Source organism: Canis lupus, chromosome 23, assembly GCF_003254725.2.
Source record: "Canis lupus dingo isolate Sandy chromosome 23, ASM325472v2, whole genome shotgun sequence".
Classification (NCBI taxonomy): Eukaryota; Metazoa; Chordata; class Mammalia; order Carnivora; family Canidae; genus Canis; species Canis lupus.
In genome coordinates, this window is record NC_064265.1 from 32977946 (window position 1) to 32994892 (window position 16947).

A 16947-nucleotide genomic window follows, 5' to 3' on the forward strand; every position below is an offset into this window, starting at 1 on the left:
AAATTTCCTCAACTTGATAAAGGGCATCTATGAAAACCTTACAATTTAACAGTCTTAATGATGAAAGACAAATTTTGCTTAGTGAAAAAAGTCAGATGAAAAAATAACAAAAACAGCATATACTTTACAATTCCAAATTTATGAAATCCTTAAAAATGAAAACAAATCAGCAAATTAATAGCTGCTTGAGTATGGGGGTGGGGCTGACTGGCGGAAAGCAAGATAGGGAAGAATTACAAAATGGCAAGAGAAAACTTTTGCCATTTATCTCCACCCCTTGCTTTAGATGCCAGTCGCAAGACCTAGGCTTTTTATTACCTGTGCTTCTGACCCACAGGCTACAGATAGGAGGTTCCAATCACCTCCTCCTCCCTTAGGTTCTTTTTAAAAATATATATATACTTCTTTATTTAAAAAGAGTGCGGAAAGGAGAGAAAATCACATGTAGATTCTGTGCTCAGCACAAAGTCTGACACCACGAGATCACAACCTGAGCCAAAACCAAGAGTCAGAAGCTTAATGACTATGTTACGCAAGTGCCCCCTCCTTAGCTTCTTTTAATATGCTAGAGTGGCTCAAAGAACTCAGGGAAACAAATACTTGCATTTACCAATTCATTAAAGGATATGATAAAGGATTTGAATCAACAGCCATATAAAGAGATACAAAGATAAGAGATGGGATAAAGGAAAAAATTTTTTCACGCCCTCTATAGGTGTGCTACTCTCCTTGCATCTCCATGTGTTCAATAACCCAGAAGCTCTCTGAAACTATTCTTTTTAGTTTTTTATGGAAGCTTTACTGCATATTTATGATTAACCAAGTCACTGCCATCAGCTGATTCAACCTCCAGCCCCTCCACCCCTGCCAACTTCCCAGAAGTTGGGGGGTAGGACTGAAAGTTCCAAATGACCAAATATATATTTCTTATAAATCTTTATTGTATGACTGCATGACAGGTATATGGAGGTTCTTAATTTTTTATAAATTAATTTTTTAGGGTGATTATCTGAGTGGCTCAGATGGTTAAGCATCTGCCTTCATCTCCGGTCATGATCTCAGGGTCCTGGGATAGAGCTGGTGTTAGGTTCCCTGCTCAGTGGGGAATCGACTTCTCCCTCTCCCTTTTGCCCCTCCCCCTGCTTGTGTGAGCTCATTCTTTTTCAAATACATAAAATCTTTTTAAAAAATTAATTTTTCAATAATTCATTTCAAAAATATGTATTTATGTAAAAAGAAGATATGAAACTTCAAACCATTCATACTTGAAGTAAAAGTCTTGGACCCCCCCCTTTTTTTTAGGTGAAATAAAGAATTTTTCACATAAAAAATAAAACAGGTTGAAGTAAAATGTTGTAAAATGAAGTAAAATGTAACAGACAGAAACTCAGGAATGAGGAGAGCTGTATATGGTACATTTGTGAGTAAATATAAGCAGTTTTATTCACTTATTTTGAGGTTTCCTAAAAAGATAAGTGGCTTTATTTTTTTATTGGTTGACCTAGTTCCCCAAATCCCAAACTTCTTGAACTTTAGGATTTGTGTGTGTGTGTGTGTGTGTGTGTGTGTGTGTGTGTGTAGTGGTTGTGTAGTATGTGTAGTCTGTATCCCTATCAGGTTGCATAGTGTCTCTCACTGTCTTTTTTTAATCAGCTCTTTTTTTTTTTTTTTTTAATTTTTATTTATTTATGATAGTCACACACACAGAGAGAGAGAGAGAGGCAGAGACATAGGTAGAAGGAGAAGCAGGCTCCATGCACCGGGAGCCCAACGTGGGATTCGATCCCGGGTCTCCAGGATCGCGCCCTGGGCCAAAGGCAGGCGCCAAACCGCTGCGCCACCCAGGGATCCCTTAATCAGCTCTTAAACAGATTTTTCCTGTGCAATTTTATTATTCAGGTTCTAATAGTTCCATTACCCATGAAGGAAGTTAAGTTCAAGTTTATTAAATTTGCCTAAATTTCCTAATAATATAAAAGGCACAATTTACTAGATAACAGTGAACTATTTTCTGGGTTGTTCAGTAGGGCACCGTATTTTTTTCCTTTTTTCTTTTTGACCTCCTTCACTCATTTTTCCTATCTATTCTGCTCTGGCAATCACCAATCCGTTCTCTGCATCTATGAGCTTGGTTTTGTTTTGTTTTTTAAGATTCCACATATATCAGCACAATACTTGTCTTTCTCTGGCTTATTTCACTTAGTATAATGCTCTTGAGGTCCATTTATATTATTACAAATGGTAAGGTTTCAGGATTTTTTAATGGCTGAATAATATTCCATTGTATATATACTACAATTTCTTTATCTATTCATCCATCTACAGGTTGTTTTTATATTTTGGCTATAGTAAGGCTGCAATGAGCATGGGGGTGCATATATCTTTTTGAGTCAGTGTTTTTCTTTGAAAACCAAAAAGATCAAAAGTTATTTTTATATTTTGAATTAATTGAATTCAAATTCAAATTAATTGAAATAACTGAACTGAACAAAATGTTTAAGTTAAAATGTGAAAGTTACGTTTCTTTTTTTAAAAACGGATTTCCCTGTTTTAACTAACTTTTTCAATTAACTGGTCAATTAAAATCTCAAATTTGTCTAAAAACAGTTCTCTATTATCTATCTACCTTAACACATATCATACCATGCGTAATTAACAGAAGGTAACAAGTATATGTATATAATTAATTCTCCATGAAGTACGCTGTTTAATAATGTAGTTGGTAATTTAAAAGTTCACAGAAAGACAAATTAAACTTGTTTGTTACGGAACATACCAAAAATACTTTGCTTCTACTTTCATGTATATAGCTGAAGGTAAAAAAGTGCTGTTGATTATTTACAGAGGTGCCCTTTTCTGTCAACTTTTCTCTTATCTTCACAGAGGTATTTTTAAAAGATTGTTGATTAATCTGACCATGGAACAAGATAAGTATCACAGGGCAAGAAGTAGGACATTAAAATGTTTTCAAATACCAAGACAGTCACATTTTATTAAAGGCCATGTTAACTTAATGATTATCATATTAATTAATATTCCATCAGTACAAATGCAAGTATACTGAATGTCTCTAACAATATATGTTCTGAATTTTTAAAAATGTGGTAATGGTACAACTTCCTTCACAAGAACAGTATGACATTTATTTAGCCTTTTCATTTTTATAATTATCTAGGTCTACACAGAAGCAATAAATTAAGTTAAAAATCTAAAGTGATTTATAAAATTCCTTACCGGTATCTATGAACAAATATACCCTTAAAAATAGAGTTCATCATATTTTCAATTTCATCCTGGTTTTCCTGCAGCTGAAATTAAAAAAAAAATTAATCTTGATTTTATTTGAAATGCACAGTTTCAGTTATTTTTAATTCCCGGTTCTTCTTATTCTTAGTAATTACCAGTTCTTTTTTCTCACTTATTATTCAACAGATGTCTGAAATTACTTACTTCAACAGCTTTACTACACTGATGTTAGAACCTTTGTCTCTCTTTACAAATACACACAGTGACTAACAGGAGTAGTGTTGCTGTGGTCCCAAATACAACCCGCTTTGGAAAGAAGCCCCTATTTCTATACCTCTTCTAACAAAGTCAGGTCCCTGGCTTGTTTTGCCTCTTTTTGTAACAGATCATCCTTGATTGTAACATTTGCCACAGTAAAAGAAAATATTCTATCTAAAATATCCAAACGTTACTCTCATCTGTTTAGCTCATAAATGAGAGTAGGCCAAGTTTCCAATTTAGAAGGTAGACTAGAAGATAGGAAGGATCCTCATTAGTGGTGGAACGCACGGAAAAAAACAAACAATACAGTAATGATATAAGATTCAGGTAATACTACTGAATAAAGTTTGAGCTTATTCACTGCTCAACAGGAATAAAAGCAATGATATAAAATTACATTCCAAGTGATATTTTTTATAATCTGTTCTGCAGTTAATACTCAGTGAAATATTTGCTTTTATTACATACAAGAATGTGAAAATAAAACTCCTCCTCCTTCAGACTTCTTTCACTATATGCTTTATTTCAGGTTTATGAAAATAAAGTTGGGAATCCTTACACAGTAAAAAATTCAAATTACTGCAACTTATTTTAAGTTTTAAAAATTACTTTTCCTGCATTTATTATATAAGAAATTATAAGAGACATACAGTTTGGTTAGTAGTACTTAGTAATGTACAACTCCAAATTTTACTTTCACAATATTTCAAGTATAGTATTTATTATCATTTTAACTGTGTTCCTTAGAAACTCATATGATGAAGTCCTAATGCCTCAGTACCTCAAATCTTATTTGGAAATACGATTGTGGCAGATGTAATTAGTTAAGATGAGGTCATTCTGGATTAAAGTGGGCCCCAAATCCAATAGGATTGGTTTCTTTATAGAAAGGAGAGAGTTAGAGACAGATACACAAGGAAGTCATAGAAAAAACGGAGTTATCCTCCACTTCTAGCTTATAGAACCATGAGACTATAAATTTCTGTTCTTTTAAGCCACTCAGTTTGCTCTATTTGTAACAGTAGCCCTAACACCCTAATAGACTACAAATGATAACTTAGACATAAGTTTGCTGCTTCCTGTTGCCTGTACAACCCATTATTCATTGATAATTTACTTACAGCAATATATTATTCTTTTTCCAAGTTAAAATACAGACTAATACTGTACATTTAAAATTTTATTTCCTAATGGACAGATTAAAAATGTTATCTACTAAAAAGCCAGTTTAAAACACTTTCAGCATATATATGAAAATCTCAGTGTAAAACTGGGACCAATTTTATTCACAGAAATACTTTATTTATCACCTAGTACGAAGTCTTTGGCTTCCTTCTGGAAATGCGGCTTTGCTGGCCCCCAGCTCTGATCTTAGTATTTATTATGCTTTATGAACTCACAGCTTGATAATCCTTCTGAGTTACCTACCCTCCAGATTACCTTCTTTCAAAAGTAGGATTGTTTTAGGATTTTCTTCTGTCATCAGACAGCATTTAGATAATAACTGGCTGACCATTCCAGGTTAATTTGAAAAGTCTGAGATCACATAATCTAACTTAAATAAATTTAAAAAATGCACATATGCCTTTTTACAGATAGTATGAAACATGAAACTTACCTCTTTGCGTTTCTGAAGAAGTAGCTCCAACCTTTCATTGGCTCTCTTCCCAATCATTTTATTTCTTTCAGCTTCATACTGTCTTTGTGTATTATCTTGATGAATACTGAGGTTTAAGGCAACATTCACCAATGCAGTCATGAGCTTCATGGCTATGAAATTAAGGAAGATGATGGTATTCACCTATTAATCAGATCTTTATCCTAAGATTACAAATTTATAATGGAAATGGATGAAGGAAAGAAACGACTCAGTTTCTATGTTTTATAACTCAGTCATAAATTAAAAAATGAAACTTATTTTACAGAAATAAAGTCATCATCTTAAGCTGTTTTTCTGTGCCTCAGTGTCTCTATAGTGTCTTCATTAATATTTCCCATTTAAAAACAGCCTCAAAAATAAAATAAAATAAAATAAAATAAAATAAAATAAAATAAAATAAAATAAATAAAATAAAAAAACAGTGTCATCCTAATTATCAGTAAGAAAGATTTACAACTCCTCTTCCCCACCATCAAATATGCATACTTTAGTAAGGGTGTACTAATCATGTCTATTAGAACTCTCTTCTGACCACGAATTCTGTGTATACACAATCGTTTTTTCAATACCTTTATTTAGACACTTCAAAGATGCCTTAGATGTTTACAATCAATTCATGATCTTTACTCAGAAAGATGGGTTTTCTGCTTGCTGTTCCTCACCTCTGTGAATATAGCATAACCTTCAAACCCTGAAATACATATTCTATCAAACTCATTAATTAAAAATTTATCCTGTGAATTTCTGATTGACCTATTTTCCCCACACTGTTAATGTACTTTTATTTTTAAATTTAAATTCAATTAATTAACATATAATGTATTATTGGTTTCAGAGGTAGAGGTCAGTGACTCTCAGTCCTATATAATACTCAGTGCTCATTACATCATGTGCTCTCAATGTTCACTTGTATTCGCAAATCTTTAAACACTTTCAAACTTCTATTTCAAGTCATCTGAGAAACAGGTATGACACAAACCTTAAACTTTTCTCTATTCATATTTATTTTCATTATTGAAATGATGATAGTGTAGAAAATATCGGAAAGGAATAAGAGAGTTTGTGCAGGTAAAGTAACTTCCCTTTTTGTTTCTTCTAGGTTATTTATTTATCTGCAAATATGAATGAATGTACAGTTATAAAAAAATGAACCAGTGTTTTAGAATACTGATCTGATTATCTGCAAACATACCCATCACTATATATATAAGCATGCATTTCTCTTAAAACTTCACTATTTCCCTTTAATTACACATAAATATACATGTTATCTGTATCTATTACCTACACATACACACAATTGTTAACCTGAAACTATCTGTATTTTTGCCAATTCCATATTAATAATGACTGCTGCCCTTCAGCTATAATAGAAGATATAAGCAAATGTATTTAAGTTAGTGACCACTTAGAAATACATTTAATTAAAGTATTTCTTAATATACAGTGTCTCAAATAGTAAACAAGAAATATTCTTGCTTCAAAATACAGTCTACTGATTTTACAATATTTCACACATTGTCAACAGGATATCTGATGATACTATGAAAGTTAAAACCACTTTTTAAACTAATCTGTATGAAAAAGAGAATAGCTCAAAGACAAGAGGGATCTGGGCCATTCACACTACCCAAGTCAGAGATAATAATGTGACAGAGTTTGCCCTGAGGATACAAAATCATACCAATGAAGAAAAAAAAAAAATCATACCAATGGAGCTTAATTCAGTAAATACTTCTAGATCCCCAAAACAAAATGACTTGTAGATGAAGGAGTCAGAAAGCATTAAAATTAACACGAACCCTAGCTGGGATTCACTAGAGGAAACCAAGACACAGAATTCTTCAATTTAAAGACTTTTGCTTTTGGTGTGTCTTGATGAACTCAGTAGGTAAGCATCTGCCTTGCACAGGTCATGATCTAGAAGTCCTGGGATCAAGCCCTGCATTGGGCTCCCTGCTCAGCAGGAAGTCTGCTTCTCCCTCTCTCTTTGCTCTTCCCCCCAACTTGTGTGTGCGTGTGCACGTGCGCGCGCTCTCTCTTAAATAAATAAATATTAAAAAAAAAAAAAAGGACTTTTGCTTTTAGCTATTTATCTCCTTGTAATCCCAGATCCCAAACTCCCAATTGCCATTGTGTGTAATGACCCTCCTCCCATCCTAGATACAAATCAACATACTAAAGCAAATAAAAATGCAAAATGATCAATAAATTTTCACAGAAGTATTAGGATAGAACACTATTTACTGAGATAAAATGCTTATTGATCTGTAAAACTTAAGCTTTGGAAATTTTCATTTCACATACCAACATACTAGCAAATAAATAGCTACTGAAGAAAAGACTTCTAATTTAATGACACAGACATCACATGGGGATTGTGATATCTGACTGAGTCCAGTGATAAGACTCCTTCCTGCACGGAGGGAACACTAATTAAATTTTACTGGTATTTCTAAAGGAACTATTTTATAAATTAATAATCCTACAGGAATTCAGCCTGGATTCTGTGACACCGGCTTTGAAATAGTCTCTACTTGTTTACCAAAGAGAAAAAATACTGTTTTAGCCTTTGAATTTTAACTGGTGGCTACAGAATGACAAACTTAAGTGCTGTGCTACTCATAATATGGTCTGGAAATAGGTGCTGACCACAAATACTTTGTTAACAGTTCATTATCAGTGCAAATTTGCAAGTAAGCTTTTAGAAATTTTTATAACAATCTGACAGTGATCTTATGTCCACGGACTCCAATAATAAAATGATACTAAGAAACATATACTTCATTTTATTCCATTTCACAAAAGTATTAGGTTGTAACAGATTGGTAATTAAAAAACTAGTCTTTTACCACAGAGAGTTCAATAAACACTAATTTAATGCTTCCTTACTCATTTATCAATTCAACATGTACTTAGCACTGTTCCATGAATTAGAAGTACAAAAGTGAATGAGACAAGAGTAGCTGCCTCATGATTATTATATTGTAGTGTGGAGCAGACAATAAACAGATACAGAATATACAAATGGAAGAAAGTATGTCAGCTAATGAAAAATCTATAAAGAAAAATACGAGATGATTTTTTAAAAGTATAGTAAAAAAATAATTAGAGTAAAAAGGGTAGTCAGGTAGGAAGCCTCTCTGCAGAGCTCACATATCAACATTGAGGAAATGAGCATATGATTATATGACACAAAAGTGTTCCAGGGAGAGGGAGTAAAAAGTATGAAGGTTATGAGATAAATTGTTATGATGAGCGCACTCATAAAAGAGCAAGGGATTTGGTGTGGCTGAAGCACAAAAACAAGTGAGGGTGTAAGGAAGAAATCAAGAAGCCAGGTTACGAGAGTTCTACTAGGATCTAGTTATGACTCAGGAATTAAATTTAAATGAGGTTAAGACCCACTGGAAAATATAGTGTGAGTGGGGAAATAGTCTGATTTACATTTCAAACTGTTGTGTGAACAGATTATAGAAGAGTAAAAGTGGAAAAGAAAAAGGGAGACCAAATAGAAGAACATTGAGAGCTGAAAATATTTTGCCAAAAGTCTGCAATGATGATTCTCAAGTTGTTGGCTTTGAGCAACTCAGTAAAGCAATACTGGCTTAGATTAAAATGGTCTCATTTTGGTAGAGAGATTTTGAAGGTAGAGCTAAAAAAAAAACCATGACAGATTATAATGTAGGAAATAAGATAAAAGAAAAAGCAAGGGTAATTAGAAAGCTTTGTGCTTATTAGGTATCTAAGTGGAATAACATTTGGAAGCCATCATCAAAGTCATTGTTATTGGGGCTCCCAGATGGCTCAGTCTGTTAAGCGTCTGCCTTTGGTTCAGTCATGATCCCAGGGTCCTGAGGTCAAGCCTGAGAACAAGTCCCGAGTATGGCTCCCTGTTAAGGGAGGAGCCTGCTTCTCCCTCTCCCCTCTGCTTGTGCTTGCTATCTTTCTCTCAAATAGAAAAAGTCTTTTAAAAAAAGACATTGTTACTTAGAGCCATAAAACGAGACAGTACATCTGACCAATGAATAAACTATTCAGCCATCAGAAAAAATGAGCCATAATTTATTTGATATTTGTTATATTTGAAGGTATTTGGTTTTTTTCTGTTTTGGGGTGTGTTGTTTTTTTTTTTTTTTTTTAGGATTTTTAAATTTATTTATTCATGAGAGACACAGAGAGAGAGAGAGGCAGAGCAGAGACACAGGCAGAGAGAGAAGTAGGCTCCATGCAGGGAGCCTGATGTGGGTCGATCCTGGGACTCCAGGACCACACCCTGGGCAAAAGACAGGCACTAAACCGCTGAGCCATCCAGTGATCCCCAAGATATTTGTTGATGAATACTTCATTATATACTTCACAATTCTATCAAGTATATTCTAATTATTCCTTTTGTACATAGAAGAAAACTGAGCCCCAGATCAGCTAAGAGACTTGCCAGTTACACAGCCAGTAACTGGCAGAGACAGAATTTGATTACAGGCAGTCATGCTCCATAGTCCAAGTTCTTAAGTACTACATCATACTGCTCTCAATGAATATGTATGTGCCATTATATTCATAATCTCTGGAAAAAAATATATGAGACTGGCAACTTTGGTTGCCTTCAAGGAAGAGAATTTGATGGCTGAGAGCCATGGGTGGCTCTATAGTTTACTATAGAGTTTTTTATTCTGAATAAAAAATGTTTACTATATAGTTTTTTATTCTGAATTTTAAATCATGTGGCTGTATTACCTCTTCCACTGTCATTTTTTGGCAGAAATAGTAAAACTATGGAATTGGTTTTCACTTTATTCAGTAAAGAGTGAGAATAAAAACAAAAGATTAAAGGGCTTAAAACTTGAGTTCTGAGATAATTCAATCTTTACAGTTTAGCTTTCAAAGATCCACTCAGACAGTGTATTCCAGAAAACAAGTGAAGATAGTGATTTCAGATGGAAGCAATAACTATGTCTACTGAGAGAGAAAGATGACGTTTGGGAGCTTCCCAGTGATTTGGACAATAAGAGGTAATTGCTGACTGCAACAAAAGCAGAGGCAGTAATATGGCAGAAAAAGAAAACTAATTGGAGTGGGTTTAAAGAGAACAGGAGGAGAGTAAGTAAAGATATCAATTGATGATGAACAGAAATAGTTAAAGATTTGCCATAAAGAACAGCAGAGAAATGTGAATGTAGCTAGAAGGGAATGGGGAAACAAGGGAGGATGTAATGGTCAGTCTTACTGTCAAATAATTCAGTTATTTAATCAAACACTAATCCAGGTATTATTGTGAAGGTATTTTGTAAATATGGTTAACATCTATAATCAGTTGGTTTTAAGTAGAGGAAATTACCTTCAATAATGTGGTGGGTTTTCTGTAGTCACTTGAAAACTCTAAGAACAAAATACTGAGGTTTCCTAGAGAAGCAATTTCTGCCTCAGGACTGTATAACTCCAGCCTGTTTCTAGCCTGCTGTTCTACCCTATAGATCTCAAATTTGCCAGCTCCCATAACTGTGTGAGCAAACTCCTTCAAATAAAACTTCCTCTCCCCAAATATATCTTGGTATATACATACATACATACATACCAAGATATACATATCTTGATACACATACACATCTTGGTATGTATGTATATACCAGTAGGTAAATATATCTCCTATTGGTTCTGTGTCTCTGGAGCGCCTTAATAGAGAATGTTCCTAAAAGATAAGCGTTTAATGCCATATTAGTATAATGATGAGAATTATCTAATAAAAGTGGGGAAACTGAAGTTGGTAGAGAGAAAACATTGAAGAGCAAAGTTCTTGGGGGTGGAAACCAGGGGTCAGATCCACTTCACCAGGGCAAGGATCGACCTTAGAGGTTAACAGTAGTAAGAGAAAACGTAGGGTATATGGGCAAAGCTGCACCTAGGTAAGTAGGTCTAATCCTTGAAGAATTCTGTTGTCTCTATTAAGCAAGCAAAATAATCAGCTAAGTGTGAAAGTAAGAAAATAGGGGATGTTACAGGTTTGAGAAGAAGGTATGAAATAATTCGTAAGTATGAGTATCTACATAGTAGAATACTCTAATAGGATTGCTAGGCAACATTAAAGGCCCACTTAAGAGAAAAATCTAAAACCCAGCCATTATGATTTTTATGTTTTTCTTAACTTTCAGCTGCTCTGGTACAGATATGGAGGATAGGGTTTTCCAAGGAGGTATGATGGAGGGAAAGAAAGGCAAAGATATTGAGGGTGTGAGAAAGGGACATGACTGTAATAAATCTGGATGAAAGGATCTAAGCTAGGGAAGTGGGGGAGGTGAAGATATGAAGGGTGTGAAGAACACCAAAAATATAGCATCAAAAGATTTAAAGTTTCAACAGAAGAAAAACTATACTGGAATTGGCAGCATAAAAGGAAAACACCAGAACAAAAAGAAGTGGTTACTGGCAAATGGGATGGATGAAATTAAGATTGTAGACTCTTTTAATCAACAATTTACATTTACATGTTCCTAAACATAAAAATGAAAACTAAAAAACACCATTTATATATAATGATACCTACTATACTTCTGAAAACTATCACTGTAATGCCTTAGAAGTATGTTTAATAATGGGACAAACTATATTTTTAAAAGAGGGACGATATACTACTCCTTCTTTAGTTTTATAAAGCTATTTTAACAAACAAAAAGGCTTACAACAAACATCTACTTTATAAATGATCAAGGTTTTTTTTTAATTTTTAATTTAATTTTTAAGTAAACTTTATGCCCAACTTGGGGCTTAAACTCAAAACTCCAAGATCAAGAGTCACATGTTTTACTGACTGAGCCAGCCAGGTATCCCAAAATGGTAAGAGATTTAACTAATCCCTCTCTCTCTTGAAAATCCAATCAAAAGAACAAAGAGAAAACAAATAGAGAAAAATATTTGTAAATCCAAACCACAATATATTAATATATGTGGATGCAAAGGAGAAGGATGAGCAGAGAGCATACAAATCAAACCCAATGGTCAAAAAAGTAATTACAACTATGTATATCTAAAAGAAAAAAAAAGAAAAGAAAAAAAAAAGAAAAGAAAAGAAAGAAAAGAAAAGAAAAGAAAAGAAAAGAAAAGAAAAGAAAAGAAAAGAAAGAAAAGAAAAATAGGGGCACCTAAGTGGCTCAGTAAGTTAAGCATCTGCCTTTGGCTCAGGTCATGATTCCAGCATCCTGGGACTGAGCCCTGTATTGGGTTCCCTACTCAGTGGGAAGTCTGCTTCTCCCTCCCTCTGCCCTTGTGCACACAATCACACATGCTCTCTCTCCACATAAACAATAAATTCTTTTAAATCATAAACAAATAAATTCTTTATAAAAAAATAACAGGAAAAAAAATTTTGTTTTTTAGGAAAAATTTTTTTAAAAAAGAAAAATAAAATAACTATTTTGCTCTGCAGAAGCCAGAGCATTCAGGAATTAGAAGTGCAAAGTTCCACAGAAGATGGAGGGAGGTAAGCTCTAAAAATAGTTTTATTTCAAAGTCTGTATAGTAATTTATTAAATCCCAAAATATCTACTTCAACCTCGGGAGTCAAGCAATTTCTCCATCATACACCCATCTTGGAAATCCAGAAAGTTTATTCCCCCAATGAAATGAACCAGAGATTTGGAATCATCAGATACAGAAGAGGGATATATGTGAATTGCAGAGTGCCCTGGATGCTGCTTCACCCTGCCCAACTCCCAAATGGTACAGAGCAACTGTACTGAAAGATCCTTCTGCAAAGAAGGTGAACTTCTCCATGGAAAATAATTATCTATAGCAACAGTTTAGGGTCTACAGTGAAAATGTTAGCTGACCACAGGACCGTCCTATAGTGATGCTAACCAAAGAAGACAAAACCACTGTCTGTCTCTGTCAAACACAACACATTCTTTTTCTCTCTCACACACACACACCTTCCTTCTCTGGTCAGTGCCTTTTTCATGTCTTACTCTTAGCAATAGTAGAGTACCAAGAAGCAAATATTTGAGGAAAGTCTCCAACATGAAAGAGAGGGATAAGAGTAGAGAATCAGAAGATAAGAGTAGGGTGCAGAAAAAACTTCAGAATAATAATTAACATTGTCAAAGATATAAGAGAATAATTTACATCAATGAAACAATGTTAAAAAGAAAAGAGATGGAAAATGAGAAACCACAAGAGATTAACAATCCAAGCAATAGATAATGATCAAAGAGTGGTAAGTATAATGTATGGGAAAAAATATATACACACATCAGGGTATATCACCATGATATTTCAGAATACCAGGATAAAGAGAAAATTTAAAAGCTGCCAAAGACAAGAAAAAGTCTCACTATCGAAAATTGAAAAAGCACTGGACTTCTCAACAGAAACACTGGAAGCTAGAGGAAAAATTTTGAAGAAAATTAAAAAGGAGGATAAAATATACTTTTCAGGCATGTAAAGTCTTAAATATTATACTTCCCAAAAAAACCCTCCTCAAAGCTATCAAAAAAAATAAAATAAAATAAATAAATAAATAACCAAAAAGGAGAGAATAAATTAAGGAAGAAAGCAAAAGATGATAGGGACTCCAATAAAAGACAAAGGATCTGAACAATGTAAAAAGTTAAATAACTTAAAAGACATTCAGATTGTGGAAAATGAACCTGCCATATCAGACATGATTATAAAAAATAAAAGCACAGAAAATGCATGCTACAAAATTAATCCTATTATTTGTTTTAAAATAAAACAAAAGTGGGGGTGCCTGGGTGACTCAGTCAGTTAAGTGCCTGACTTCTGCTTGGGTCATGATCTCAGGGTCCTGGGATTGAGCCCCACGTTGGGCTCCCTGCTCAATGGGAGGCCTGCTTCTCCCTGCCGCTCCCTCTGCTGGGTTCTCTCTCCTCTCTCTGTCAAATAAATAAATAAAATCTAATTAAGTAATTAAATTTAATTAAAACAAAGTGGCACCTGGGTGGCTCAGTCAGTTAAGTGTCTGACTTCAGCTCAAGTCATGAACCCAGGGACCTGGAATCCAGGCCCACCATCAGGCTCCTGGAGTCTGCTTCTCCCTCTCCCTCTGCATGCTCATGTGCTCTCTTTCTCTCTCTCTCAAATAAGTAAATAAATCTTAAAAGAAAAGGACTCCTGGTGGCTCCGTGGTTGAGTGTCTGCCTTTGGCTGGAGACATGATCCCAGGGTCCAGGGATCAAGTCCCACATTGGGCTCCTCGTGGGGAGCCTGCTTCCCTCTCTGCCTATGTTTCTACCTCTCTCTCTATGACTCTCATGAATAAATAAAATCTTAAAAGAAAAATAAAACAAAAATCCTCATAAATATGCATATGAGAAAAAAAACTTAAAGGAAATACCACATGTTCTGGGTACAATGATGAGGTGATATAATTATGGCTAGTTTTATTTTTCTATCTTCCTCCTTTTCTGAATACTCTATAATCAGTATAGTAATTTTATATGCACAGAAAATGTTTAAATGTACAATAAGGAAATGTCAATGAAAAATACACAAAAAATTTTCTCAATTTCTCTGCCCTCTTTAAAACTAAACCAAGTAAGCTTTGTCATTCTATGGCAGTTATAATATCAGACAACTACTGAGTGACTTGTATATATTAAATACATAATATGAATTCATTTATGCCTTACATTCCTATGGGATGAGACTATTAGTATAGTAGTATACAGATGAGGAAAGTAAGGCACCGAAGTTTTTTGTCTAAATCACCAAGCTAATGAATAAAAGATATGCCATGTTTGTAAAGTGATTTTAAAATCAAGATTTCTTTACTGGTCCCCAAAAGAAAGCAAATTTTCATACTTTGTAACAGAAAGAAATAAATCTAAGAAAATGAAGGTTCTTTAACTAGAAAACACATTACTAAAACACATAACTAGAAAACACATTATATTTACATATTTGAAAGAAATATTTACAAATTTACATGAATAAATTTAAAGCATTTTAAAGTTTATTGTATTTTATGAATACCGTTATAGATATAGTGGCATTCATGAATTTGGTCAATTATTGGGCATTAATCCCATAAGAACACCCAAAGTCTACAATATACAAATCCTGGAAAACTAGAAAGTATTATCTCTAGAGTAGAGATAAGAAAAACAAAGGTAATAAAGTTTTTTAAAAAAGTAAAAGTACAAAGCAATGAGAAATTAAGTCTTTAGAAGAATAAAATAATGAATCATAAGAAAAAAATATGTAAAAGATTATCCTATAATCTGCTTTTTTAAAAAATTTTTATTTATTTATGATAGTCACACACACACAAAGAGAGGCAGAGACATAGGCAGAGGGAGAAGCAGGCTCCAGGCACCGGGAGCCCGATGTGGGATTCGATCCCGGGTCTCCAGGATCGCGCCCTGGGCCAAAGGCAGGTGCCAAACCGCTGCACCACCCAGGGATCCCTATAATCTGCTTTTTGATGATGCCAAACTGACCTAAATTTTTCAGGTCCTAACCATAGAAACCAAAAATATTCTGTCTAGTCAAGAGATTAATTGAATTAATAAAGAGAATTTGGGACCTACAAGCTAAGTAAAATGAAAAAGCATGCTACTAGTTTTCTCAATAGTTTTTGAAAGATCTAATTTGTTTCTGATTTCCCCACCTGCAATGTCTTTTATTACTAAAACAGAGTAGGTCTTCAATATATTCTGAGTAAAAACATGAATGAAGTGAAACATTGCCAATGCTATTAGCTCTTCTTGTCATTACAGAATAATAGGAGCAGCTTACTAAATGTCAGGCACTGGTCCATGCCCTCCTGATCTCTTTTAAAAAGGTAGCTATCATGATCTTCCTCACTTTGCATGTGAAGAAAATGAGGCCAGGTAGATAAAAGGATTTGTCCAAGTTACCCAACTAGTGAAAGACAGCAAGAGATATGGATCCGGACAGTCTGGCACAGAACCCATTTTTTGAACCACTGTATTATACGGTTTCAGCAACTGAAAGCCAAAGAAAAGATGCCTATTTACTGAAGCAAAATGATTTTCAGTCTATGACTGGAGAACAAAGCAATTTCATATACAGTATCTTTCCTCAAACTACATAAGTCCAGAGATTCTGACATGGTTAAAAATATTAACAATGAATCATATGTCAATATAAAAATCAACTATATGTAAACACAATAATATTAAACAATAAAGAATAAAGAAATGTTTACTTCCTCAAGGGTCTGAGAATGACCTATTGTTAACTACTAGTGAAGCTGGGCCTCTCAGCATACTTAGGCCACTTGACTATTATATGATGATCTTAACTACATTTTCTAATTTTCCCAGAATTCACTTTAGAAAAAATTAGAATCAATTACCATGCTATTATTAACACAAATTTTGTATTCTTAATCTCCCTTTGTTGAAATTATCATTTTCACCTTAACAGTGAGTGGTAGTCAATATTAATCTATTTATAACATCATAGAAAATGATATAGGTGAGGAAACAGCAAAAAATTAAAAAAATTAAATCAACATTACTTAACCTGTAAATTGCCATCTACCAAAAATTTAAAATCAACACTCTGTAAAGTATTGGCAAATATTTTTAAAGCAAATGTCTAAAACTAATTTAACTATAGATCTGAAAAAACAGACTCTGAGAGTAGAATTATCTTCATAATACCAAACAATGAAATGATAAAACAGGAGGAATCCTATCTAATTTTGACCTTGGTGGGGAAAGAAAAGAGATTATTTCCTCATGAAAATTTTATCAAACTGGGGAATAAAGAAATTGTGCCCAGTCTCAGATTCTATATTC

The 16947-nt window shown here is 33.8% G+C and overlaps 1 protein-coding gene across 11 annotated transcripts in view; it reads right to left on the minus strand.

Annotated features, from left to right (window-relative positions):
- The window catches only part of STAG1 (stromal antigen 1), a 393923-nt gene that overhangs the window by 147002 nt on the left and 229974 nt on the right, over positions 1-16947 (minus strand). For all 11 annotated transcript variants that reach the window (XM_025449001.3, XM_035704782.2, XM_049099673.1 and 8 more), the window contains 2 exons: positions 5126-5277; positions 3235-3308 (listed from right to left, as the gene is read on the minus strand). In XM_025449001.3, coding sequence (XP_025304786.1) covers positions 3235-3308; positions 5126-5277 — 226 coding nt within the window. The remainder of the gene's footprint in view (positions 1-3234; positions 3309-5125; positions 5278-16947) is intronic.